Genomic DNA, 27,952 nt, shown 5'->3' with positions numbered 1-27,952 from the left:
AGCATGTTGGTTACACAGCTCTGAGTCTCAGCTTCACCTTCTCTGAATTGGCCTAATGTGCCAGGTCCTGGAGACATTGCCTGTCCTTCACCGTGAAGACCGTAGCAGAAGCAAGACCAGCTTTCTGGTTCCTTGGCTTCAGGTGTCCTGCATGGATGCCACATATTCTCCATGTCATCTGTACTTCAGGAGCTATGTAGGTGCTGAGCATATCACCTCCCTTTAGTAGATTTGGAAACAGGTCCAGGGAGGTCAGGGAACCTGCCGTATTGTTAACAGGAGTACCTGCACACACATTTGGCAAAATAACAGAGTCTGAAATCAAGTGTTGGGGAGGGTTTGGACCCACAGGATCTCTTGTACTAGAAATCATTTAGGTGTATCTTTTAAAAGTGAACAACTACATATCCTACAATGCAGCAAATGCGTATACTCAAGAGATACTCATGCAAATGTATGTCAGGAAGAGTTCTAGCTGTACTGTTGCAGAACCATCAAGAGGAGAGTGGTTGAATAAACTGTGCTATAGTCACGTAATGAAAGAGAATACAGCTATATAAATGAATGAATTATAGTGACATACCTTAATCTGATTAAAAGTTAGCAGTATTTCCCTGGCCAGGTGGCTTAGTTAGTTGGAACATTGTCTCATACACCAAAAGGTTGCAGGTTTGATCCCTGGTCAGGGCACATATGGGAGGCAGCTGATCAATGTTTCACTCTCACAGCAGTATTTCTCTCTCTTTCTCTCTCTCTTCCTCTCTCTCTCCCTCTTCCTCTCTCTAAAACAACAGCAAAAACCAACACACCCTGCCTGGAGTGATTCAGTTGACTGGCATATCATCCTGTAACTGAAGGGTTGTGGATTTGATTCCCTGTTAGGGTATGTATGGGAGGCAACTAATCAATGCTTCTTTCTTGCACCCATGTTTATATTTCTCCCTTCTTTTCTCTCTAAAAGCAATGAAGAAATGTCCTTGGGTGAGGATAAAATAATAATAATAAAATCAATAAACATATCCTCAGATTAGGATTAAAATTTAGCGGTACTATATTAAGTGAAATAAGTGAGTCACAATGATGTCAAACATCATGATGCTTTTTTTTTTTCATGATACTCTTTTAATAAATTTAAAAAACACATCATATATATATACTTTTAGAATACATATATGTAAGACAAAACTATATAAATAGGAAAGCAAGAGAATGATTCCACATGGTGATTATCTCTGGCTGGGGGAGCCTAGGAAATTGGCTATGGGCAGACCTCAGGTAGATATGCCATTGTCAAGATCTGAATTTTTATGTTGGTTGGTTTTTTCACAGGGACTTATATATTAACAAACAAACAATTAAATCAATAAAAATATCACCAAGCAGAGACTATGGCTAATGTCCTTCTATGAACCTGGGCTGGGGGAGAGGGAGAAGGTTGGCACTGGAAATCAGAAACCTTGGCAACTGCCACCAAGTAGTTTTTAGAAGGACAACTAAAAATACAGAACCAGAAGCCATGTAATTTTCCTCTTCTGAGCATCAGTATTCATAAAGGTAAGATGAGTTTTTTGGATCAGGTCACCTTTGAGCCCCTCTATTATCTGTGCTAGAGCAGGCTCTGCTGCTGTAACAAATAAGCCCCAACCTCAGTGACTGACCACCAGAAGCTTTGTTTCTAGCTCACCCTGCAGTCTGAGAGGCCCTCCTGGCAGCCCTCCTGCAATGCTCACTTATGGGTCTGGCCTGTGCTGTCTTGAAGTCTTTCACTCCCTCCCCTCCAGAGTGGGAGATTGAAAATGTGGAAAACCCACACCTACTCTTGCTGTCCCTTTAGAGACACGGTATTTCTTCCATCTTCCTGTGGTCAAGAACTAGTCCCATGGTCCCAGCCCAACTGCAAGGGAGGCTGGGAAACAGAGCAAACAGTAGCTTTCACTGCCACAGCCTCCTGCATTTCTATAATCCTCTGAGTCCCTGAGACCAGATGTAACAATTTTCTGTCCCTGAGACTACAAACCACAATGGCTTTCTGAGTTTAATTCATTTATTAAGTAAACAGAGGGCCTGCTCTGATCCAGCACTGGGCCAGACACAGAAGCTCACAGTCCAGTGGTGGTGCTGGGAGGGAAAGGGGTGAGAAGGGAGGACTGACCATTTTATAAATATCATAATACATATGAACACCCTATAGTTGAGAATAAAAGAGAGTCTATCTAATGGGTGTGTGTGAGAGTGGATATCGGAGTTATGATGACAAAAGGCTTCTTTAAGAAAATAATTTTTTCTGTTGGGTCTTAAAGGGCGAGAGGAAACTGCCAGGAAAATGAAAAAAAGAAGACTCTTCCTGGCAGGGAAAATGTGCAAAGGCATGGAGGCAAGGAAAACCTTCGGGAAAGGCCAGTTGTTTTGTTTCATTAGAGGGTAGGCTACCCAGGTGGTATTGGGGTTGAAGGGTAGGTTGTATCTGCAATTAAGGTAGAAAGTTGGTCAGGAGTCAGGGGAAAAAGGGTTTGAATGTCATGCTCAGTAGGTGTTTGGACTTTATCCAATGGGCAGCCATGAAAAGATTCTAAGTAGGCAACGAAGATGCAGGAGCAACTTTTAGGGCAGTTTCAACTCCTTCCAAAGTTTCCATCAGCCAGCTTACCTTCCATTCTTTGATGTGGACAAGACTTTTCCCAATGTCAGGAGCTCTGCACACTTAACTTTAGGGTGAGTATCTTAACCCCATCTTCCAAACAGATGTTCCATAAGCCTAAATACATACATATTTCCAAGCTACTCTTCCTTGACCCCTACAAGAGGATATATTTACATTTGACCACTGGTCCTGAGTGTCTTGGCATCTTTCCAGCTCTAAAGGCCTTGGGTCTTTCCACAGGTTGAGACAATTGATAAAATGTACATGCTTTTTTTTTTTTTTTTTTTTTTTTTTTTAAGAAAAGTGGGTATAAAATTGGAAGGAGAGAAGAAAAGTCATTTCTGGCTTTAGCTCCTATGTGAGAAAGGGTCCATCTCTGCCCCATTGCTTTACTGAGGGCTGTTCTTTGGGTAAGGGCAGGGGGCTGCTAGGCCTATTCTTATGACTCCTAGGAATCAGAGGTCCAGCGGCTTCTGCCAGGTTGCCCCATGCCATGCATAGAAGGCTGGGAGAGGAACCCTAGGCTTCTGACATCCGGGGTGGCACCACTCGTGGCCACCTCACAGTGTCTAGTCTTGAAACAAAGCAAGGACTCTACAAAGGCCTTCCAGAGGCCAGGGCTTTCTGAGTGTCCAGTGCCTTCCTGTGTCCTGGGATTCAAGCAACAGTGGGAAAATTTGATACATGAAGAGACTCTCCAGCAGAGGATATTCAACTTGCCAATGTCATACAACTAGGGAGGGGACAGTCTCCAAAAGCCCAGCACTTTCCACAACTCAGAACCAATATGGAGTGTCTGGCTAAGTTTAAGATTCATGGGTCTCTCCACCTTTTGGAACTCTTTATGGTCAAGAGTCTAGGAGTGGGGCTGGAGTGGTCAGGCTGTCCCTAAAGTTTTACTATACAGCCCTGTACAAAGTTTTCTGGGGTTAGTGGTGCTGAAATCAAGCTAGCATCCACCAAGTTGTATACCCAGCAAGAAGGGGGCTGCATCCATGGGAGGAGGAAGTCCTTTTTTTGCGTGTGTGTGTGCATGTATGAGTGCACAAATGGGCATGGAAAAATGACTTATATACAAGATTTAAGCCCACTGGCATTGAGGGCAACCTCTTTTCTAATCTGTACAAAATCATCATATAGGTTAGAAAGAGTCCTGGGAGGGTGGATATAAGTCAGGGGTGGTAAGTTGGTCTCATCTTCTGGGTCAACCCCACCCTTTGTGGCAATGTAGATGGCTGTATTGAGAAGGAATCTGAACTCATGTCTGGGAATGGGCTCTGCACTCAGCGGTTTCTGTCCTGGGTAGGGGATGGGCAAGGAGATTGGAAGGAGATTGTTTGCCATTGTGCTATCCCTGCTGTAAATTGACACCTTTTGTGTCAATACACAGCCCAAAGGAACCCAATGCCCAGTCCTGGCCCAGAGGAGAGGGGAACCTCAGCTTTTGCTGTTTATTCCTGAGGCACAGAGTACGGGCAAGTTCAAGAGGGTTAGGGATTCCTTTGTATTATAAATCACTATGAGATGTGTTGTAGAGAAATAAGCAGCATTGATTTGCACAGGATTGTGGGGCCCCCTCTTCTTCTGTTTATCTCTGTCTGCCTTTCAAGCCCAATTGAAAGCTGATTTCCCCATGAAGACCCACTTGCTCTTCTTTCTAAAGCTTCTCCTGCTTCTCTGAGCTCAAAGCTCTTGCAACCCCACCAAACACCTGTCAGACCTGTTGTCTAGACAACTTCAAGGGCAGACATGTCTCTACATACACCCTCCTCCTCCCAACCAGTACTCTAGATAAATTGAATATTACTCTTATTGAAATAATTAATGACATGCATCCCTGCCACATGATTGCTTATTCAAAGCTAGCAAAACACCTTCCTGTTCACATCCTTATCTGACCCCATCAGTCACTAATTGAGAACACTGAGGTTTACAGAGAGGGCAGGGATTTCCCTAAGGCCACTCAGCCAGATTTCTTTTCTCGAAATCCTGTCTTCTCTCCATTGTCCCATTCTGCAGATGACAGTGTAGACAGAGTTACCACAAAGGGAAGGGGACAGGAACCCAAGCCTCACCTGGTGGTTCTCTTCTACCTGCAGTTCTGAGGACAGTGCTGTTGCACCAGGAGACTGCCAGAACAGGACCAGTGAAGGGAAAGTTAGGATGTGGAGTGGATTAGGAGCACATGGCTTAGCCATCAGGCTTCCTGGGTGACTCTGGGCAAGTCCCATTCCTTCTCTGGCCACGGTGCCTCCTCCTCTGTAACGTCAAGTCTTGGGCTAAAACCTCTGACATTTTAAATGCAAGGCTTCTTAACGTATGCGTGATGGGGAGTGGGGAGGCACAGAGTTTAGCTATGGCCCAGTCTTCTGGGCCTAGTACCCAGGCCTCTGATGCCCCTCGGGTCACCCTCACCAATCATGCTGCCCCCATTTTACAGGAGGTGCTGTCTCAGGAAATCCTGAGAGGTCAGTTGAGGAGTTGACCTCAGGTCAGTCAGCTGCTATCCAGGCAAACTGCCTGTCAGTTGCTCAAATTTATTGATCACCATTGGGTACAGAGCTCACATGTTAAGCAGGTGTGCTGTGCACAGAGGGAGGGAGAAAAATACAAAACCAAAGCAGCATTCAGTCTTCCAAGGGGAGGATAATCTGACCATGCTTCCATTTCACTGTTTAACCATTGACTTAGCACACAGTTTTGGATCATCTACTACCTGTGCATGCACCAGGCCCTATGTAGGGAGTGGAGGTGGCCGGGGTTGTGAAAGGGACAAAGGCCATCAGTGTGGTCACCAGGTATGACAAGCACCCTCACTGCATCAAATCACTCTGAAGGACAGGGAACCCAAACCACGTGTCTTTTTAAGCAGGTGTCAGAATCACCATCTCAGGCTGAGAACCATGACAGAAGGGTTTTGTGTGGCTATCACTTTAGTTCATGTGCTCCATCACTACCTATTTATTGCCTTATACCTGGTGGTACCTGCCTGATCCCTAAAGCAATTTGAATTTGCAACCCTTACTAGGACTGCCTTCAAACTAACAGGATTATCCTCACCCAGGAGAAGAGTGGGAGGCAGAGACAGAGAGCGCTTAGCTGGAGGTGGGTGTTTCAGGGTCTTCTCTGGGCTTCCCAACGGCCTGCTTGTGCAATTAGAAGATGTCCCCTCCCTGAACAGAAGTTTTCTCTATAAAATCCAGGGAAAGTCTAGATCAGTGGTTCCAAATTCTATCCACCACCACACCTCACCCCCGGAACCTGAAAGATAGAAGCAGAGTTCCAGAGATGACCCCAAATGTTTTCAAGAGTAAAATGATTATCACACACATACTCCTAATCGTGTGTGTGTACCTTTTCTTTAACCCTTAAACAAATAGGTTTAAACCTGTTTTGAAAAATAAAGGGCACTGTATAGATGTTTCTCTGATAAATATAATATTAAGATATGGTTGGTATATGAACTATGGTTTGTATCAATAATTGCAAATCATTTGACAGTCAAAATCTTTAAAAACATGATCAGATGAGACAGAAGAAAATTGAAGAGGTTCTTGGTTAGTGATGTGATGGGAAAGAGCTTCATTGGTCTTCACTGAAGTCTTTCAGGCCCAAGTACCCAGAGATGTGGGTAGATGCAGATCATAGGAGAAATCCTCATGGAGTTGGGGAGGGGTATAGCGAGAGGTGACCTTTATGGGGTATCTTCTGATTGCCAAACTCAAAGTGATAATTTCACAAACACCCCCAGAGATTGGATGGTGACTTCCCCATTTTACAGGTTCACTCTCAGAGCTTAGGTGCCATGCCCAGGTTATGTAGCTGGAAGGTGGCACAGCTGGCACTTGAACGCTGGTGGAATGGCACCAGAGCCAGGCTTGAGGTGTGAGAGGTGATTTAGGTCCCTTCTAGGAGCCTTGATGCTAGGTCCCTGGTGCTGGTGCAGTGCAGGCAGTGGGTGACCACCTCAGAGTGAGAGGGCCGCAGAGCTTTGGGGTGAGTCAGGTGGGGTCGGGGGCTCACTCTAGGCATACTTGCAGTAGCTGGGTAGTCCTGGGAGGCGGGGTGGGGGGCGTGGCAGTCTTCTTTCAAGCTCCCCCAGGACCCATCTGGTGTCTTGGTGACTCGCAGGGTACCACGGATCCGGGGGTGGGGGTAAGAAAGGGGCGACAAGCGGGGCTGGCCTAGAGCAGAAACAGGAGAAGGAGAAGGGGTGGGGAAAAGGCGAGGGAAGGGGGCGGGGAGTCCTTCCTGGGGCAGGAACCCGGGCCCCCCTTGGCAGAGCCGGCCCGCAAAGCGATTTTGCAGATGGAAGGAATTAAGTGGGAAGGGGGAGGGTCCTACGGTGAGGGTGAGAGAGAGAGAGAGAGAGAGAGAGACTGAGAGAGAGAGAGTCTGGATCTGGGAGGGGAGGGGGAAGACAGACCATCAGACTAGACGGAAATGGAAAGGACGGAGAGACACAGAGAGAGCCACGGAGAAAGGCAGAGAGACGAGGGTCACGGAAAATACTAGTCTCAGAGAGAAGACAGAGTGTAAAAAAGGTGGGGGTAATAGGAGAAGAAAACCTAGTGAAAGTGAAGTAATTGGAGAGAATTTGGAAAGAACGACAGAGGAGAGCCAAGAGACGACTAGGGGCGCCCGGGGAGGGGAGGGGCCGGGCCTGAAAGGGGGCCGCCCAGGGGCGGCCCAGTACGGAGCTACATATGTAAATGAGCTCGTTTCCCTGTTCGCCCCGCCCCACACTTCATATTCAAGAAGAGGACCAATGGAGAGCGAGGACAGTACCAGGAGGGGTGCGGCCTCCATGGACCCCACCCCGAGAGCGGTCGCCGAAGGGGTCAGCATTGAGGCAGATAGCGGATCGCGGCGCGGGGGCGGGGCAGGCGGCGCGAAGTGGGCAGGCCCAAAAGTTTCCTGCCCAACTTTCGCTGCCTCCTTCCTCCGCCCGCGCGCGCTGCGGCCGCAGTCCGGGGAGGCGGCGGCGGCGGCGGCGGCAGGCAGCGCGCAGGGCGCAGGGCGCGGGCGATCGCCGTCGGGGCGCGGGCGGCAGACAGTGGGCGCAGGCTCCCCGGTGCCCGCCCCTCCGCTGGAGGTGGGGGGCGCGAGCGGGCTGCCGGGGAGGGGCCGGCACCGCAGCCGCAAAATGAGCCTGCTGTCGGCCATCGACACGAGCGCCGCCTCGGTTTACCAGCCGGCCCAGCTCCTCAACTGGGTCTACCTGTCGCTGCAGGACACTCACCAGGCGAGCGCCTTCGATGCCTTCCGGCCCGAGCCGCCCCCCGGCGCTGCGCCTCCAGAGCTGGCCTTCGGCAAGGGCCGCCCGGAGCAGCTGGGCTCGCCCCTGCACTCCAGCTATCTCAACAGCTTCTTCCAGCTGCAGCGCGGAGAGGTGGGTGCTCCTGAGCGCCCCCGTCGTCCCGCAGCCGCGCGGGGCCTTTTCCTATCTGCCTCGCTCTTCCTGCCCTGGCTCGACTCCGTACTGCCCGGCCCTGCTTGGCTTGGCTTTGCTCAGCTCTGCCAAACTCGCTGCCCGAAGTCCCCGGGGCGCCGGCAGCGCGTCACCTCCCGGCTGAGCCCAGCCGGGAGCAGCTCAGGCGCGGGCGGGGCTCTCCCGCCCCCTCTCCCAGCTCCGGGCGCCTTGCTCGAAGGGGTCAGGGGCGGGCCGTCTAGTTGGGGGGCTCCGGATTCTCTCCAGACAACCGGGGCGCGGCAAGGGCGGGGAGCCCCTTCCAAGTATCCTTCCTACACCCAACCCCATCCCCCTCTTGGCCACTGCTAGCTGGGACCGACAGTTCAGATTCTGCTCCATTCTCTTCTGGAGAGACCTAAAATGTTTTCTCCTTAGACCTTGGTAGTTTCCGACCCGAAGTGCACCCTGGAAAGTAGTGACTCTCCCAGAAGGCTTTTCCTGATTTTCGCACACTGGGACCCCCAGATACATCCTCCAACTGCTCGCTTTCCCCCAGCCACATAGGAAGTGGTTTTTGAGGGCTTGACCCCACAGACTTCGCTGTCTCCCGCCCTCCTAGCCTGGAAGGAAATGAAAGGGAAATCCTCTTGAGCTCTTGGGAGGGGGGCGAGTAGGGGGAAAGGTTCCAGCTGCCCAGTGCCTTCTTCAGAAACCTGGGCCGGCTGCTTGCAAAGTCTGCTGTTGGGTGGATTCAGTTACAAAATCGAAGGGGCAGTGCGTCTTCCCCAGCTAGATAAACACGCAGATTGCCAGGAACTCGCAATCCCTTTCTAGGGTCTTCAGAGCCTTTCAAAATACCACTCCTCTCTCTCTTCAGCTGGACTCCTCCTCCTCTTCCTCCCCCACTCCCACTTACTCCTGCCTCATTTGTGAACTGCAGACACCCTTCTGTGGCCTCCACTCACTCCCCTTCTGGCAGCTCTCTCTGTAAAAAGTTCAGGGGGAAGGGGTGAGGGAGAGGACACACATGAGGGTCATTTTCCTTCTAGACTTGAGCACACCAGTTCGTTTTAGGAGAGTCAGAGGCATGAGCGTTTGGGGGAGAAGGCCTGTGTAGGCTCCAGTGCGCTGGGGATGAAGGGTGATACAGAGGCTTGCCCTTTCTGGCCCCATCATGTGCTCAACTCTGCCGTTATTGACTGGGGGAGACGTGGATCTAGAAAATGCTGGCCTCTGGGTTAGAGGTGGGCCAACACCAGGGGAGCTGGGAGAAGGACTGGTTGACCTGTGTTGGGCGGGTTCAGCACAGTTGAAGGAGAGGAGCGTGGAGAGGCAGCCTTTGGTGCCAGGAGAAAGAATTTGTATGCCAAAGCTCTTTGTAAACTGTAAAGCACTCTTCACACCAGGAATTATTCTTGGCAGGGAATCTTTCTTGTAGGAATCTTTGCTGCCTCTTCAGGGAACTGGCTTCTGGTATCAGTGACTTTGGAGGACAGTTTTTGGGGTGTTTCTTCAGTGAGTGGGTCTTTTCAGTTGTTTGTTCTCTTACCAAAAATTTGCTGAGCTCTGTGTGGGCCTCTGGGATTCAGCCATGGGCTTTCAGACGACACTGTGTGAATGGTGGGGTGATTTCATGTGGTTCCTGTGGTAGCCCTAAGGGAGGAAGATGACTGTGACCTGCAGGTCAAGTGGGGGTCCCTAATGAGCCCCTACTAGCCTTCCTCTGCTCCCATCCTATGGTGGCCTTGTTCCCCACAGGTGGGTCTCTGCTGAGAGGGCCTGGGAGTTTTTGGCCATCAGGTGTCCCCTGGAAGGAGGATGTTGTGCCTCCTCTTGGAAATTTTTGGCATCCAGAACCCCAGCTAGTTCTGCCTCCTATCACTTCACTGCTGCTTACCTCAGTTTCCCCATGAAGAGGCACATTCCTTCGCTGGGGCCAGTTAGCCAAGGTTATCTAAAGCAGTGGTGGAAAAAAGTCTCTCAGGACCTGACTTTGGGGTAACCCTGTGTCTCTGGGCCTCAGTTCACCTATCTGTTAAATGTAGTCTCTGCTGCTAAATGTAGTCACAGGGTGGTGTGTATGAGATTTGAGAGCTCTATAAACAGGAGAGAATGTGCCTATACTCAGGCTGGGTTAGGGGAGGTAACGAGGGCTTCTCCTGTGCTCCTAGGCTAGTGGCTTCCTTGGAGTGGCTGGAGGCCTGTGCTTTCTGACTTCTAAAAGGCTCTCCTGGCTTCAGGCTCACTCACTCTCACCTATCAGCCACTTCACTTCCTAAACCCTCTTGGAGCCCCAGCTGTGCTCCTGGGGACAGGCCTTTCCTGCCTCTAGGACTTAGTGACCTAATGTGGATCTAAAATAGCCACTAGCTGAGAAGGAAAGAATAATATCCCACACCTGAATACCACTAAGGGGCTGATTGAAAAGGAAGCGGGTTGTGTACGGACTGGAGGGGACTCTATGAAGGAACCCAGGGACTCAGGAACGTCGCCATTCTGTGCAAGGTCTGGCAGGCCCAGTGGCAGTGCTTGCGAATGTGACTTGCATGCTGACTGCTGACCACGGCCTCTCTGCGCCAGTCCCTGTGCCAAGAGCCCACCCCCTCCTGCACCACTCCCGGGCTGCTCCCACCACAATAGCAAAACACCATGAATGCAGCTGGGATTTGGGCAGTGGGGGGCAGAGGGGGGTTGTTGAGGACATGGGGGCACAGAAGCCCATTGTGCCCCTGGAACCTCAGCTCTGGAAGCTAAAGATAAGCCAAGGGTTCTGAGTGGAACACTGGCCCTGGAAGCAGAGAGAAAGATGGCCGAGTTCATGTGCAAGTGCAGGAGCAAGCATCAGGAGGTGACTTGGATGCTTGTGGGGGCTCCTCAGCTTCTCAGCTTGTGATGAGGGGACCAAGCTAAAAGCAGGCACAGACACGTTGTGCAATTTTTAAAAAGGCATCTGAGTCTAGAAACTGGGCCCTTTTTCAACCTATGATTTGTCACAACAACTATATGTCTTTGAGGAGAAACTTTCTGAGGCCTTTGGCTTAGCACTGTCTCTCTCCAGGTACTCAAGGAAGGCAGCTCTTGCCGGGGGGCAGGGGGCAAGTGGCTGGGAGGCATGGGGTCTTCCCTGTCAGTTTTGTTTGGAATTTAAATTCACAGCAGTGTGTGCACTATGGCACCCCACTTCCAGAAAGAGTTATCGTCTTGTTGAACATTAGCTCTTGTGCCCCTCAGAGGGATGCCAAAGACCCTCCTGGGTAGTCCCTGTACCCTCTCAAGGGAAATGTGGCTGTACCATTCCAGGACAGATTAGGGAAGCCCTTTTCTTTCCCTCTTCCTCCAGGGACAGGTGTGGTTTGAAGATGTGGCCTTATGGTCAGGTAATGCTTTGTGGGGGTTGGGGGAAGGGCTTTGGGGTCAAATGCATTTGGAAAGCATAGCATACTGTCCCTCCTTTAGAGACACACAATGCCCTCTAGCACAGTAAAGGCTCTGAGAAGTCCTGCAGCACAAAACCTATTAACCTTTCTTCAACCCAACATTTTCCATACCTATTTGACTGGAGCACATTTTTGGCACAGGACACCTACCAGTGTTCTTTGGAACATCTCCAAGCCTAGGGAACATTACATTGAGGCAGACCTCTCTCTTGCTGGGTAGTTACAACCCTTAGGAGGTTCCTCCTGGAGCTGTGAACCAAGGGGCCCTCCCCAGGTTCTAGCACTGTCTTCTGCAGCACTGAAGAACACCCCCCCCCCCGACCTCCTTACCACTCTGACCTGCCTGTGGGAGATTTGAGAACAGCAGCAAAGATGTCACAAGGCTTAACAGATAGAGCTTCAGCAATTCTGTATAGACAGGGCTCTTAGAACCCTAGGAGGAACAACTGTGAGGTCCTGTTTTAAAAGGGCCCCACGTCTTGACAGTCTTCTGAGGGTTTTGATATGTCACCTGTGCCCTCTGCAGGGACAGATGAGCCAAGGGATCACATTCCCAGTGTGGATGTATAGAACAAAGCCACATACCTGTGTGAGGATGGGAATTTGCCTCACTGGGGCTAAGAGTGGGCTTCAGGAGCTGAATTTGTGCCAAGCAGCCTTTGTGGACTGTGTGGGGTGGGGTGGGGGGTACAGACTCAGGTCCTGGGAGGAATGACTGCTCTAGCCCAGGTAGGAGTTTGAGAGGATGCCTGGTTCCCTTTGGCAACCCCCAGGAAGCTGAACTGACTCAGAAAAGGAGGACCGTCATTTGAGGGTCTGTTGGCTGAGATGGCCTGACCCTTCCTCCATCAAATTAAGTTAACTGAGTGACCTAGCCTCAGAGAAGTGACCACACCTCAGAGAACTTATGAGTCAGGTGGTAGTGAGGAAAGCAAACAGCATTAGTAATTACTAATTAGCAGCAACAGAGAGCCAAGTGCTGTCAGCACCAAGAGGAGGGCCCCGCAGAGAAGATGGCCCTTGAGTAGCAGTCTCTTCCTCTTGGGTGGTGCTTTAATCTTGGCCTCTCTTTCTTCATAGTCTCCACTTACAGAAGAGAAAACAGAGGCCTGGGTGGTCAGCCAGCAAGTCAGTGGCAGGCCAGATCTAGAACTTGTCTGTAGTCCAATTGTAGTAGTTTCTGTGGCTCGTCCTTCTGGTCTCCAGGGTGGCTCTCACCTGGATCATTCTGCGGGTGCCAGTACAGGGCAGGGTGTAACCAGGGGCATTCTGTCAAGCTCAGTGCCTCTGACGTTTTGTTCCTGATCCCAGACCTATTGAGGAGTGGTAGCATTGGTCATAGTTTCTGGGTTCCCTGCTATGCTCCAGCTCCAGCCACTCCCCAGAAACCCAGCATGGGGCTCCATAGGATGTGAGTCCAAGGGCAGCATGGCTTGGGAGAGGCAGAGGAGATGGACACTGAGCACTTCCTCTACTTTTGTCTCATATCATAGCTGTGTGTAGCATCCCCATTGTCTGAATGGGGAAACTAAGGCTCTTCAAGAAGAGGATGAAACAACCAGGAAATCAGTGGCAGACCAGGGCTCCAGCCTAGGTCTCAGGATGATTGAATTATCCTGTATGTGTGGGGGTGGGGGGTGGTGACAGTGTGGTGGTGGTGGTAGTGATGGAGATGGGGGTGGTGTATAAGCTTTTATTCTGTCCTCCTCTGGCCATCCTGGTCTATTCGAGGTTTCTGAAAACACCAGGCAGCCCTACTCCTCAAAGCTTTTGCACTTTCTGTTGTTTCTACCTAAAATGCTGTTCTCTGCTCTTGTACAACTGACAGACTCCAAAGTACTTCTTTAATGGCACAAGCCCCTTCTCTGAGAGGCTTTACCTGACTGTCATGGGGAGCACACTTCCTCCGGCTTCTTTGTCCCTCCTGTTTCTGTAACTGACAGAAGAGTTGTACGTGCTTCTGGTAAAGTACATCTTAACAATCGGTCTTCCTGTGAAATATGCACTATATGTGTCTGTGTGCACAGCCCTGTTAGCACTCTGAAAGTAGGAATTTCGGCTTTTCCACTTTACAGTCCTAGCATCCAATGCTTAGTCAGTGCTCAGGACGTACTAGGTGCTCAGTTAATGTTTACTAGGTGGATAGTTGGGAGGATGACTTGAATTGAACCATCTCCCCAGACGTGCGATTATGCGAACACTCTCCTCAATCGTTTACCCTCTTGTTTTATCTCACAGAAGGAATGTTTAATGGAATCATGATTAACTGGAAAGAGGTGACTTGGGAGATGGTGAAATCTTGTCCCTAGAGGAATCCCAGCAGAAACTTAGGTGTGCTAATGGTTCTTGACCTTTGAGAATCTGACAATGGCTAGAGTTTCTCTCCTTACCACAATGCACGGAGGACAGCATACATGCACATACAGGTACATAGAGTTGTGCATGATTTCAAGGGGATCATGGCACCCTCATGTCAATAGTAGAATCCTAATCAAGGTCCCCTGCTATTGAGGCTGCAAGCCTCAGTGATACCCAAGACTGATTAAATTTTAGTGTCCGGACTAGCCCGCCGATTCTGATTCAAGCTTTCTGCTTTCATTCAACGAATGCGTTCTAGAAGTGAGAGGCAGCCTGATTCCCAGTGCCTATGCTGTAGCTGGGCAGAGGGCACATTGCTGTGAAATGTGGCACCTGTCACGTGATTGGTGGCTTGGGTAGGAGTAGGAGGAACTGAGTAGGGAGGGGGTTTCCCCTGTGTCCTCTATGCCTTGTCCTACTGCTACTGCTCCTCCATCTCCTGGTCCTTCCTCCATTTTGCTCTCCCTGCTCCTCCCCTACCAAAAAGAATATGAACTGCCTATTTAAATTAGAATGTCCCATTGACTACTGACTGTATTTGGGAAATTGTGTTTTGCATGTCCTGGTTGAATGGACCTCCAGGAGGCAATGGTACTCTTGGCAGTCCTGGGCGAATGATTGCCTGGGTGAAGGTGCCAGAAGTTTGACTGTGGCTAGGAAAACCTTCTCTCCAGGTGTGGCTTCATTTTCCCATTGGGCAACTCCCTGCCTTGACAGCCAGTTGTCTTCTCCTCTTTCTGAGCCCAGCTCATATCCACCCCTGCTTGTGTGTACAGGGTATGTGCCTGCATGCGTGCACTTGACTCTGGGGCTGGAGCCCCTGATGGACCTTAGGAGAAGGGGTGGAGCCATTTGTGAGATGAGTTGTTTCTTGTCTCAAAGAGAGAGCTGTGGGCATGTATGTATATACACGTGTGTGTGTGTGTGTGTATGTGCGTACATGTCTGGTGAGTACAGGGGAGACTTTTGGGATAAGAAAGCAGTTGTGTTCAACTGGTGAAAGAACCCCCATGTAGCTGGGAACTAGGGTCAGAGAGTTTCTCTTCTGGGTTCATCTCAGGCCTGTGGGACAGGCTCATCGTTTGCTTTGGCGAGGCCTCCTCCGATGCTGCCCTTCTCATTGCCTCACCCACTTCCATGTCCTTCCCTACAGGTGCTGCTCTCATGTCTTCCTGCTGTCCCTGCCCCTCCACTCTGCACTGGTCTCTACTCCCTCTAGTTTGGTTTCTGAGGCTTCTGTCCACTTGCCCTAATTCCGGACTGCTCCTCCCCCACCCCCCGCCACTGTGCCGTCTTACTGTCCTGGTGTGGGGGCAGGGATGGGAGAGAGGAGGAGCACAGCTTGGCAGGCTGAGTCAACCCTGGAAATCTCTGCCTCTGTACCCGAAATCCCTCAGTGGAACCACCAACCCCAGGGCCCAAATCCCTTATGTAGCCCAGAAGAGCTGGTGCCTCATCTTGCCAGTGCCGAGGGGCTTGGCAATATGATGTCACAAGGCCTCTGTGCCAAGAAGAGTGGTTCACACCTGGCGTTTTCCTCTGGCTCCCCTTCCTGGAGGGGAAGCCAAGCCTTGGAGGCTGTGTTGTGGCTGGAATATAACAAGCCAGCAGATCTGGGTGAGTGTGAATCTCCTCTCAGCCACATACTTGGGCAAGTTACTCAGCTTCCCTGAGCCTCAGTTTCCAGTTCTATAAAATAGTGCCAAGGACTAAGCAAGGGAAAGGATCTAGTCAAGTATGTGACACAACTAGGATCAGAATAAACTTTAGTGTCTCCCATCTAACTTTCCCCAGCAGCCAAGCCAGAACCTTGGAGAAGTTCTAACAATGGACAGGAGTCTGCCACTCTGTCCCGCAGATGTGGTGTGAGGATCACACACTACCTGCTAGCTGCTTGGATCACTGAGCCAGGGAGGAAGGATGGATGGTTTTACCCTCCAGGCCAGTGATTTGGGCCCTGATGGCCCAGAGGGTTCTGCCTAGCACACTAGTGGGCTGCTCTCAACTGGTGGCCAGAGCAGCAGCATCTGGGGTGAGACCACCCTCTGATTTGGTCCACAGGAACTTGAAGAACTCAACCTAACTCATTCAAGGTGTTAAGGCATCCATTCCCTCTTCTATCAAGTGGGGATCCCAGGTCATTCCCTACCTGTGATTATCTGTACCCAGGAGTTCCGTGAGTGTAAGGAGCGGCTGAACAGTTGTGCTCTGGAGTGACAAGGGTGGCAGAATCTTTGTCGTCATAGATGTCCAGCCTTGTGGAGACATGAGGCATCACCTGGCAAAGAGATTAGAGAGAGACTTCAGAGCTCCTTCAAGCAAGGACAGAGGAGTCACCTACAGCGCTGAGGGACAGGGCTAAGACAGGAAGGTCCAGGAGAGCTCTGGAGGAAGCTGGGGCCTCTGTGGCCAGCAAGGCCTCAGGATTACCTGAGTCTGTGCTGTCACACTGTCCTGTGAAGTCCGAGGTCTGAGTAAGAGGAAGGGGTGGTTTCAAGGCCCTACCACTAGAGTTAGAACCAGGTCAGGAGCCAGGGCCTGGAGGAGGCTGGGATGACACACAGGGCATCCTGGGGGTGGACAGCAAGTGCGGAACGAGGTAGAAAAGCAATTGTTCTGTGGGACACAGGAACAGTGTGGCTGTTGCAGAGTTAGGGGCTGACAGGTGAAGGGAGCTGATGCCCAGTCTTGCCCTTGGTTACAGACGGCAGGACCTGGAACAGATGGTACCATTGCTGATTAAGTGCAGTCTGCATGTTGGACTCTGGGGACATCTTTCAGTACCTGGGTGTTGGACCTTAAGAAAGCAGGGCTGCAGGAATCATCAAGTTTGCCCACCTTCCCTGCTCCAATTTATATTTTGTGCCTGGGAAACCCAAGTGGTCAGGCCTCAGCTCTGCAGCCAGAGGGGAGCAAGCTCTGTATGTCCAGGCTGCTGCTCTGTCCAGTCACCACAGGCCATGGAAACATCTGAGAGGCCGACTCACCTTTCACCTCCATGGCCCGAGCTCCTCCTCGGACTTTTCAGAGAGGAAACAGCTTGCTGCCCCACCCACCCTTTGCGACACTGGCAGGCAGGACTCCTGGCCTTTAGACCTGGCTGTGTGCCCTGGTCTGTGCCCCGGTCCTGTCTGGGTCTCAGTTTCTCTACCTGTGAGAGTATGGTTATATCAGCTCACCACTCTCTGTCCTTTCAGCTCTAAGGTGGCATCATCTTGACTTGGGGCTGGAGAAGCCATGGGGGACAGGCCAGAGTACTCTGGAAGTGGGAGCAGCAATAAGGAGGGGAGCTGGCCTCGCCTCTCTGGTCACGAGCTGCCTGTGTGACAGGGGCAAAGCTGTGACCCTTGAAAGGTGTCGAGCTTCCAGGGAGAGGGCAGCCCAGGGATCCCAGCAGGTGAGCGTGGCCGCAAGACGAAGGAAAGGTTTTTCAGGTTGTAATTAGTGTACTTTCTGGCACCCACCAAACTTCCCCTTCCTCTTGACAATTTGCTGCCAAAACAATCCTGATTCCTATGGACTTGCTTAAATCTCATGCAGAAAAGAAAAAGGAAAGAAAAGAAAGAAAACAGGGGGTTTAGGGTGGAGGAGAGTGTTGTTATTTGTGAAATTGCATTTCCCAGCCGTGATGGTGAGTCACCCATTTGGAGCTTCAAGTTTTGTGTTTGGATGAACTTTTCTCTGGGAGGCTGGGGCCATGCTCCCCTCCGTCAGGCCAGTGAGGTGAGGAGAGGCCTGGAGTCCCATCTAAAGAAAGACCTTGACAGCTGGAAAGTCCAGGAGCTGTGCCAGGTGGTTGTACCTGAAGTGCCTGGGGGAGCTTTAAAAATGCTGATTTGAACTTGGGGTGGGGGAGGGAGAGTTAGTGTTTAATGGGGAAAGAGCTTCAGTTTGGGATGATGAAAAATTTCTGGAGATGGATCGTGGTAATGGTGCCTAACACTGTGAATACACTCAATGCCACTGAACTGTACACTTAAAAATTGTTAAAATGATAGATTTTATACATGTATAGTTGACCACAATAAAGAGTGCAGATTCCAGGTCCTCAGTCCCAGGTGGCTGCTTTGGTAGGTCTGAAGTGGGGTTCAGAAAACTGTATTTTTTAAAAGCTTCCCAAGTCATTCAATGCAAGTTGTAACATACTCATTTAATCTGTCCAGTGGGGAGAGTGACTTATAGGCTTATGAGCATCAACTACTTTGACATAGTAGGTGCTCAGTTATCTAATCTCATTTCCATCGGAACCCACCCATACCCCTTAAGTTTGTTCAGTATTGGCTCCCACACACTTAGGAATGGGGACCCTCTGTCTCTCAGGATGGACCACCCCATTTTGGGTCACTAAGAGTTGGAGAGTTGCCCTCAGATTGATTGCAGGTTTGTGTGGTATCTTACATGGCCCTGGGCTTCATGGTGGCCCTGGGCAGTGGTATAGCATAGCTGATCATTAGGAGCCTTCAGGTTCTGTGACTAGTTGCTGGAGGTTGGCCGTGTGTTGAGCCTGGGCTGCCCTGGACATGCTGTCTGTGGCTTTCCTTCCAGATCCTAGGCTCCAGTCCAAACTTGCATGAGAGGGAACAGAGGCCCAGAGAGGGAAAAATCCAGCCCAGAGTCACATAGCAGGGTATCTAGGGAGCCAAGGAGAGTGTTGGCACCCAGATGGTGATGGCTGTGTCTTCTAGAAGGGGGTGCCAGATCCCCAGAGATGGAACAAGTAAGGAGGCTGAAGTATACATGTGTGAGGGGTGGGATCTATTCTGGTTGTGGGGGGTGCCTGGTCCCTTGGGGCCAGCTCTTGGCTCACCTCCATCCCGTTCTCACACTGAAGGGACCCAGAAAGGACTGTTCCCACCCTGGGCCCCTGTCTGCCCCATCTTTGTAAGGGAGCCTGAGGCAACTTTCTCTCAGGTGCTCCTCACACATCAGCCCAGGGACTCATAAGAACAAGGCCATGTCTCTCCAGTTAGACCCAAGGCTCCCCAAGGCCTGTAGTTCACTCCTGAGTTCTTAGGCACCTGAGCTGGGGTCAGAGGATGCCCAAGCCCATGCCCAGGTTTGTCATTGACCCTCCTGAGGAAGCTGCCTCTTTCCTGCCTTGGCCTTGCCCCAGGAAAGGGGGCCCATGGCCTCACCGCAGGACCGCCTTCGCTAAATTCCAGTGTGCCTGGCCATGGAGCCTGCGACTCCTATAAATAGAGGGTGTATACACCAGGAGGGGGCCTGGGCTGCGTCTGCTTTGAAGCCAGGCAAGACATCTGGTTCCTGTCAACTGGAGGTGGGAGAGGTGGGAGAGGTGGGAGAGGTGGGCGACTTCCTCCCTGGGCTTCCAGAGAGCTGGCTGGCTGGGCTGAGGGCTCCCCGGACAGTCTGCACAGGTCTTGTGCTGCAGGAGACCAGGAAAAGCACTGATTTGCAGTCTGCCCTTCTGTACAATGGAAACTGTGCTGCATCTGACATTCCTCTTCCTTACAAGTTGAAGAAACTGCGTCAGCTCAGAGATCAGTGAGTTGTCTACAGTCACTCCACTAGTCAGTCAGTGGCAGAGCCCCAAACCTAGCAGGTTATTTTCTGCTATACCTGCTTATCTCCTGGCAGTGTGTAAAGAACTAATGATAATCATCATCATCATCATCATCATCATCATCATCACCACTTACTGAGCAGTCCCTAAATGCCAGGCAGGAGGTAAGTGCTATATGTCTGTGAATTCATGTTAGTCTTAATAGAAACCCTAGGAGGTAGTTCTCATTATTCCTGTTTTCCAGACGGGGCCGCTGTGGCCCAGAGTGGTTTACTGCCTTGCCCGTGGACACACAACTAGAGTTGGATTAGAACTCAGGCTCCAAAAGGCCAGAACCCCTGGGAAGCTACAGGGTCATTATGAATTCATGCATATGTGCATGCATGCCTGTAGAAATTTCCCCGAGGTCATGGCTGCAAATGCGTGTGTCCAGGTCTCCTGGAGCACTCACAGCCTCTGTCCCCACAGGCGCTGAGCAGCAGCGTGTACAAGAGTGCCTCGCCCTATGGCTCCCTCAACAACATTGCCGATGGCCTCAGCTCCCTCACCGAGCACTTCTCTGACCTGACCCTCACTTCCGAGACCCGAAAGCCCAGCAAGAGGCCCCCACCCAACTACCTGTGCCACCTGTGCTTCAACAAAGGACACTACATCAAGGACTGCCCCCAGGTAAGGCAGCCTGGCCCAGACAGGGCTCGTGGGCTCCCTGCTGATCTTTGTACCAGTTTCTGTGGGTAGATCGGCGGGACAGGTGGAGCAGCCCCCAACCTCTTCCCCTTCCCCCTTCCATTAGCAAGTTGCCCTGTGGCTCCTTCTGGTCTCCACCTTTTTTGTTCTCTTCAGTATTTCTGAGATAAGTCTGGCTGGTATGGATGGGACAGAGGCCCAGCCTGGACTTGCACTGGTTAAGCAGCAATCTGAGTAGGGGACCCCAGAATGAGGTTCTGGGCCTGCCAGGGTGGGTCCTGTTACAGGGAAGTGGGACGGAGGCCAGCAGCCTCCTCACAACTCTCTCCTGAGACCCCCATCTCCTCACACTCACAGGGAAGGAATGTAGGCTTTGGGCCAGGAATCCAGATGTGCTCCCCCTCTCCCAGACCCCACCTCTACGTCCTCTGCACTAAGCTTCCTCCTCAACCTGCTGCCTGTGAGGACAGAGGGGGCCCTGCCCGACTCTGTGCCCCCAGGATGGGTCTGGGTGAAGGCACTGTGGGGCTGGGGAGGAAGGGGACCAGGAGGTCGAGGGTATAGGGAGCAACCCCTGTCTCACCAAATGCTTCGCTGTGCTGGGTGGGTCTTCTGGAGCAGACCCCAATCACGAGATGACCCCTGGATCTCTGACAGACCCCTGGCTTTGGAATCCTGGAGAGAGAGGTTAACAGTTGTTTTAAAAATGGTATGACATTATCAGTGATTTTTCCCTACTATTTTTTCATATTTTCTTATGTTCTTACGATGTGGTGCTACTTTATTTTATATATGTAATGGAAACGGAATTCTGTAAACTCAGAAAATCCATGTTGTCTCATCCTCCAGATGTTGGAAGCTGAGGGCCCGGCTGGGTTAGGCTGGGTCCCGCCAGGACCAGCGGGAGACTAAGATGTGCTTCTTGCTCACTCCTCCCCTCATAAATGGTCATGTCATGCTTTTTGTCCTTGCTGCTTAAAGTATAGCCAGGCCTAGCGGGATCTGTGTTGCCTGGGAGCTTGTCAGAAATACAGAATCTCAGGCCCACAACAGAGCTGCATTTTAGTAAGACCCGCCTACCCGGTGATTCCTGTACACCAGTGATCTGGCCTCCCCTACCCCTGAGCAAGAGAGGCCCTCCCTGGTTCCTGAGTAATGGGAGCTGACCCACTGGTGGCTCTTCTCCAGACCCACACTCCAGTGGGCCCTGTCTACCCCTCAATATGTAGTGAGCAGGGGCCCTGGGCAAAGGATCTCATCAGAAGATGAGGCCCTAGCCCCAGGTGTTCTCTGAATAGGACAAGGGGCAAACGAGCAGCTAAGGACCTGGCTGGTCTTCAGAGTTGTGTCTATGGCCCACCTAGCCAGCACCTCCTTGTGCTCTCCCCAGCTGAGCCCCCAGCAGAGGGACTCTGCTCTAGGTCATTTATAACAACACCTCAAAAACTTCTCTCAGTCCTCTCCCACCCTCCGTCTGTGAGGAGGGCAGAGCTGGACTTACCCCACTGAAGGATGCAGGCACTGTGATAAGTGCTCTCCAAGCATTATTTCATTCTTTACACAACTACCCTCTATGTAAACTGCTCTACTAGCCTCATGTTGCACGATGCTTTGTGTGAGTCAAGAACTACACAGGATCATTGATCTGGTCAGTGGAGGAGCTGGGATTCTACCCCCACCCCCTACCAGGCAGGTGACACTCAGACTCCATCAGGTGCTCTTGGGGCTCCCAGGAGGTATGCTCACCCTGAGTTTGCAGTCTGGGAGGGCTTCCAGGAGAAGGAGGGTTTGAGTGGGGCTGGCAGGTTGCTGGGAGAAGGACGGCTGTGCCTCCTCAGTGTGAACAGTATCCAAAGGCAGCAAATGGTGCGCCAGACGTGGCTGGCTGGTGAAGGAGTGTGTGAGTGTGTGTGCGTGCACTGCCCTCTCTCCAGACAGCGCCAGAGCTCTTCTAAATGTGGGCGCAGAGGGTCCCCTGGCCTCAGTGCCTCTCGTGTTCCAGCGCTGAGCTAACCCTGGTTCTTTCTTCATGTGGGTTATACAGCATGTTCGCTTATCTTGTGCAGGGCTCTTAACTCTCTGAAGAAACAGGAGTCATAGCCACATTTTTTAGTGGAAGAAACAGTCTCAGGAGGTAGAAGTGCTGAGGAGAGTGCAGACGAACATGAGCACCCCAGGCTTGGGACCTCTGTGCTCTTTGTCTCCAGCAGCACCCATGACACTCCAAGTGAAGCACCCATGGCCTGTGGAGCCCCAGTTTCTCCGTTGAATGGGTAGAGGCCCTCTTCCAGCTCCATCACAAACCAGATTCTTATCTGGGACTCCTGCAGGCCCAAGTATCTCCCTCCATCCTTCAGGAGAGGTGGGAGGGCAAAGGCTGGAAATGTCAGTTTCATCATCTGTAAAATGAGGCTAATGAGGACACTAACTCAGGGTTGTGAAGGTCCAATGAAGTAATGCATGGAAAGTGCTTAGCACAGTGGGCACTCAATAAATGTTGGCTAGCATTATTTTTTTCTCCCTTGGGTCACAATGGAGAGTGTGTCCTCCTGGCAAGGTACTAGGTATTCTGGTAGGCTGGAATGTAATTGGGTGCCCCCAGCATTCATCACCTGACCACAGGCTCAGGGGCAGTGCTGAACCAGATTTATCTCTGTACCCCTCGCTGTCTGAGCCCCATGCCTGCCTAAGAGACCACACACAGCAGGTGCTCAGTACAAGTTTCTTGAATGAAGGAATGTGTGAACAAGGCATTTATAAGGCATGGAAACTGCTTCAAATAAAATACTATAAAGAGCTCAGAATATATAATATTTAAAAGTAGAATGTTTATTTTGGTAGTAGCTTTAATGAGATATAATTTACATACCATATAATTTACTCATTTAAAGTGTACAATTCAATATTTGGTATATTCAGAACTATGTAACCATCACTACAACAGTTAGAGAACACTTTTATCACCTCAAAAAGAAACCTCACATTCTTTAGCTGTCATCCCCTATTCCTCAGCCCCTAGGCAGCCACTCATTTACTTCCTATCTATAAATTTGCCTATTCTAGACATTTTATATAAATAGAATCATATAATACTTGATTTTTTGTGCCTAGGTTCTTTCACTTAACATATTGTTTTCAAGTTTCATTCATGTAATATCATTTATCTGTTTCATGATTTGGAAAGTGTTCCATCCTGTTCCATTTTCTGGAAGATTTGGTGAAGAAATGATATTAATTCTTTTTTAAATGTTTGGCAAAATTCATTTATGAAATCATCTAAGCTTGGGCTTTCTTTTGTGGGTAGATTTTAAAGATTACTAGTTCAAGCTCTTGTTATAGGCCTATTCAGATTTTCTCTTTCTTCTTGAGTCAGTTTCTGTAGTTTGGGTCTTTCTAGGAATTAGTCCATTTCATCTGTTACCTAGCTTATTGGCATACAGTTGTTTATAATATTCTATTATAATTGTATTTATCTTTGTAAGGTTGGTATAATGTCCCCCTCTTTCATTTCTCATTCTTGTAATTTGAGTCTTTTTTTCCCCTTGGTCAGTCTAGCAAAAGTTTTGCCAATTTTGCTGAACTTTTCAAAGAACCAACTTAGGGTTTAGTTAATTTCCTTTATTATTTTTCTATTCTCTATTTCATTATTTAACATTTTAATCTATTAAGAAATTGTGGCAAAATACATATAACACATACTTTACCATCTTAACCATTTTTAAATGTATAGTTTAGTGACAGTAAGTATATTCACATTGTCCATCACTAATGTCCATCCACAGAACTCTTTATCTGCAAAACTGAAACTCTGTCCCCATTAAGCAGTAACTCCCTCTCTTTTTCTCCCCTGGACCCTGGCAATCACCATTTTACTTTCTGTCTCTATGAATTTCACTACTCTAGGAACCTCTTTCAAGTGGAGTCATACAGTATTTGTCCTTTTGTAACTGGTTTATTTCACTTAAAATGTCCTCAAGATTCATTCATGTTGTAGCATGTGACAGGATTTCCTTCCTTTTTTAAAGCTGAGTGATATACGTGTGTGTGTGTGTTATTAGCACATTTTGTTTGTGCATTTGTTCATCAATGGACAACTGGACTGTTTCCACCTTTTGGGTATTGTGAGTAATGCTTTGATGAACATGGGTGTACAAATATTCCTCTGAGTCTGCTTTCAATTCTTCACTCTAATCTTTATTATTTCCTTCCTTCAGCTTGCTTTGAGTTTTGTTTTCTCTTCTTTTTCTAGTTTCTTTTTATATGTCCAGTACATCATCAGCAAATGTCTTTCATTATAACATTGATGAGATGCTGTCAGAAGTTAACTGCTATTTATATCAATTATCATATGGTGAAATTGGTTTTGTTACTCATAGTTTCACTTAAAGTCACGGAATCTATCAACAACATTAAGTGAGGACTTACTATACATGTTTACAACTATATGTTTTCTTCTGAGCTGCATCCCATAAGTTTTGGTATGTCGTATCTTCATTTTAACTTATCACAGGGTATTTTCTGATATCCCTTTTTCTTCTTTGACCCACTAGTTATGTAGACATATCCACATATTTATGAGTTTCCCAGATATCTTTTTAAAATGATTTCTAATTTTATTCTATTGGGGATCACAACATACTTTATATTATTTTAGTGTTCCTAACTTTATTGTGGATTGTTTTATATCCTAGAGAATGGTTCATGTGCACGTGAGAAGAATGTAATCTGATATTGGGTGGAGTGTTCTAGTCTATTTGGTTTATAGTATTGTTCATGTCTTCTGAATCCTTGTTAATGTTCTGCCTAGTTCTTCTGTCCATTATAGTAAGTAGAGGTATTGAAATCTCTATTATTGTTTAATTGACTATTTTTTCTTCAATTCTGTCAGTTTTTGCTGCATGTATTTTGATGCATTGTTATTAGGTACATCTATGTTCATAATTTTATTTCCCTGATTGGTTGATTTTTTTTTAATTGAGAAAAAGAGAGGAAAGGAGAGAGAGAGAGAGAGACATCCATTTGTTGTCCCACACCCTCATGCATTTATTGGTTGCCTCTTGTATGTGCCCTGACTGGAGATTGAATCTGGAACCCTGGTGCATTGGGATGATACTCCAAGCAACTGAGCTACCCAGCCAGGGTTATCCTTTTTATCATTATCAAAATGCCTCTTTATCTCTGGTAATATTTTTTGTTTTAAAATCTATTTTATCTGATATTGGCTTAGCCAGCTTTTTTTATGGATGCTGTTTACATGATAGATCTTTTTCTGGTTTTTTTTTGCTTTCAATCTGTTCAAACTTTTGACCCTAAAGTGTATCTCCTGTAGATAACATACAATGGATATTGGTTTACTTTTTATTCAATCTGATAATCTCTGCCTTTTGTTTGGATTGTTTAATCTATTCACATTATTATACGGCTATTATTAATGCTATTTGGATATATGCTATTATTGATATAGTCAGATTTAGGTCTGCCATTTTACTTTTTCTTTTCTAAATTACTCATGTTTTTTCTCATCTTCTACTCCTCCTTTACTGTTTCCTTATGCATTAAATGCTGATTTTTTTTTTATGAATGCCCATTTATTTATTTATTTATTTATTAATAGAGAGAGGGGAAAGGAGAAAGAGAGGGAGAGAAACATCACTGTGTGGTTGCCTCTCATGCACCCCCAACTGGGGACCTGACGCGCAACCTAGTCATGTGCCCTGACTGGGAATTGAACCAGCGACACTTGGTTCGCAGGCCGACGCTCAATCCACTGAGCCACAGCAGCCAGGGCTAAATGATGGTTTTTAATGTAACGTTTTAATTTCTCTAATGATTTTTTTTTTTTTTTACTGTTTTTAAAGCTATTTCCTTAGTGGTTGCTCTAGGGTTTATCTATACATCTTAACTTATAGAGTCTGCTTTGGATTTATCTTAACTCCAGTGACTATTATATAGCTCTGGTCTCTTTTCCTTATTTTTGTGGCATTATTGTTAATACCTATTACATCTATATATGTTAAAAATTCAATAATACTTGTTATAACTATTACTCTGTATAATTTTACGTATTTTAAAGAAGCTGAAAGGAAAAAGGAAAACAATTATATATATATATATTGCGGAAGAGAGAGAGCAAGCACACTGGAACTTTTTGTCAGATTAGTCTTCTTATTTCTCTTTTCTGGTTCTCTTTTATTTGTTGCTGTAGATTCAAGTTACCACCTGGAGTCATTTTCTTAGCCCAAGATGTATTTGCACCCATCTGCCTCTTTTGTGCTGTTATTGGCAAACATATTACATTTATATATGTTATAGGACAAATAGTATAATTATATACATATTATTTTATACAATTGCTTTTTACATCAGCTAAGAGAAGAAACAAAAGGAAATTATTATTATTTTTTTTAAATTTTTTGAATAATTTTTTGATTTCAGAGAGAGCCCATGGAAGAGAGAAAGATAAACATCTATTTGTTGTTCCACTTATTTATGCATTCATTGGTTGCTTCCTTTTCATTTTAATATGCTTTATTGATTATGCTGTTACAGTTGTCCCAATTTCTTTTCCCTTTGTTCCCCTCCATCCAGTGACCTCCTTTCCTCCAGTTATCTCCCACCTTAGTCCATACCCATTGGTTGTGCATATAGTTCTTCTCAACATCTTCCTGTCTACTCCACCCCCTCCTGCTATGCTTCTTAATTCCTGTACCATCTCCCTCCTTTCCCCGCTTCCTCCTCCCCACTAACCTCCCCTCAACATGTTCCCCATGCCTATAATTCTTTTCCCACTCTTGTTGCCTACTTAGTTTACCTTTGTTTCAATTCCCTAGCTTCTGTTGTTGGTTGTTGTGATACAGCTTTCATTAAAAAAATTTTTTTTATTTATTTGTTTTATTTATTTATTTATTTACTTACTTATTTTTAGAGAGAGGGGAAAGGAGATAGAGAGGGAGAGAAACATCACTCTGTGGTTGCCTCTCACTCGTGCCCCCAATGGAGACCTGATGTGCAACCTAGTCATGTGCCCTGACTGGGAATCGAACCAGTGACACTTGATTTGCAGGCCGATGCTCAATCCACTGAGCCACAGCAGCCAGGGCTACAATTTTCATTTTAATGTTCATAGTTTTTATCCTCTTTCTCTTAAAGAAGCCCCTTTAACATTTCTGCTTTGGATCTGATGAACTCCTTCAGTTTTACTTTCTCTTGGAAGCACTTTCTCTGCCCTTCTATTCTGAATGACAGCTTTGCTGGATAGAGTAATCGTAGTTGTAGGTTTTTGCTTTTCATTATTTTGAATATTTCTTGTCAGTCCTTTCTTGCCTGCAGAGTTTCTTTTGAGACATCAGCTGAGAGTCTTATTGGGACCCCTTTGTACATAATTCTCTTCTCTCTTGCTGCTTTTAAGAGTCTCTCTTTATCCTTAATTTTTGACATTTTGATTATGTGTCTTGGTGTGGTTCTCCCTGGGTCCAGTTTTTTTGGAATTGTCTGTGCTTCCCGGACCTATAAGTCTATTTCCTTCCCCAAGTTTGGGAAGTTCTGCTTCATTATTTTTTCACATAATTTTTCAATTTCTATTTCTTCTTCTTCACCTTCTGGCAACCCTATGATTCTGATGTTGGCTTGCTTATAGCTGTCCCAGAGGTTTCTGAGCCTCTCCTTATTTTCCTCACTTTTTGTTTCCTCTTTCTGCACTGATTGACTGTTCCTTCCCTATGTTCCGATTTGTTGATTTGATCCTTGGTTTTCTTTCTCTCACCACTAATTTTGTATGTTTTCATGCATTTCAGCAGGGCTAGCCTTCATTCCTTCCCCATCTTGTTTAAGATCTGCTGTCAGGTCTGTAAGCATTCATATAACCAAAGCTCTGAACTGTGCCTCAGAAAGAT

The 27,952-nt window shown here is 48.1% G+C and overlaps 1 protein-coding gene across 1 annotated transcript in view; it reads left to right on the top strand.

Annotated features, from left to right (window-relative positions):
- The first annotated feature begins 7,674 nt into the window (after positions 1–7,674).
- ZCCHC24 (zinc finger CCHC-type containing 24) overlaps positions 7,675–27,952 on the top strand; it is a 70,153-nt gene continuing 49,875 nt past the window's right edge. Inside the window, exons 1-2 of the mRNA XM_090278291.1 lie at positions 7,675–8,033; positions 19,842–20,042. Of these exons, the coding sequence (XP_090134417.1) occupies positions 7,788–8,033; positions 19,842–20,042 (447 nt within the window). The 5' untranslated portion in view covers positions 7,675–7,787. The remainder of the gene's footprint in view (positions 8,034–19,841; positions 20,043–27,952) is intronic.

This window comes from Furipterus horrens, unplaced genomic scaffold (genome assembly GCF_987537825.1).
Source record: "Furipterus horrens unplaced genomic scaffold, mFurHor1.1.pri manual_scaffold_5, whole genome shotgun sequence".
NCBI classification, from domain to species: domain Eukaryota; kingdom Metazoa; phylum Chordata; class Mammalia; order Chiroptera; family Furipteridae; genus Furipterus; species Furipterus horrens.
The sequence above is the reverse complement of the archived record's forward strand: the minus strand, read 5'-3'. Positions and strand labels throughout refer to the sequence as shown.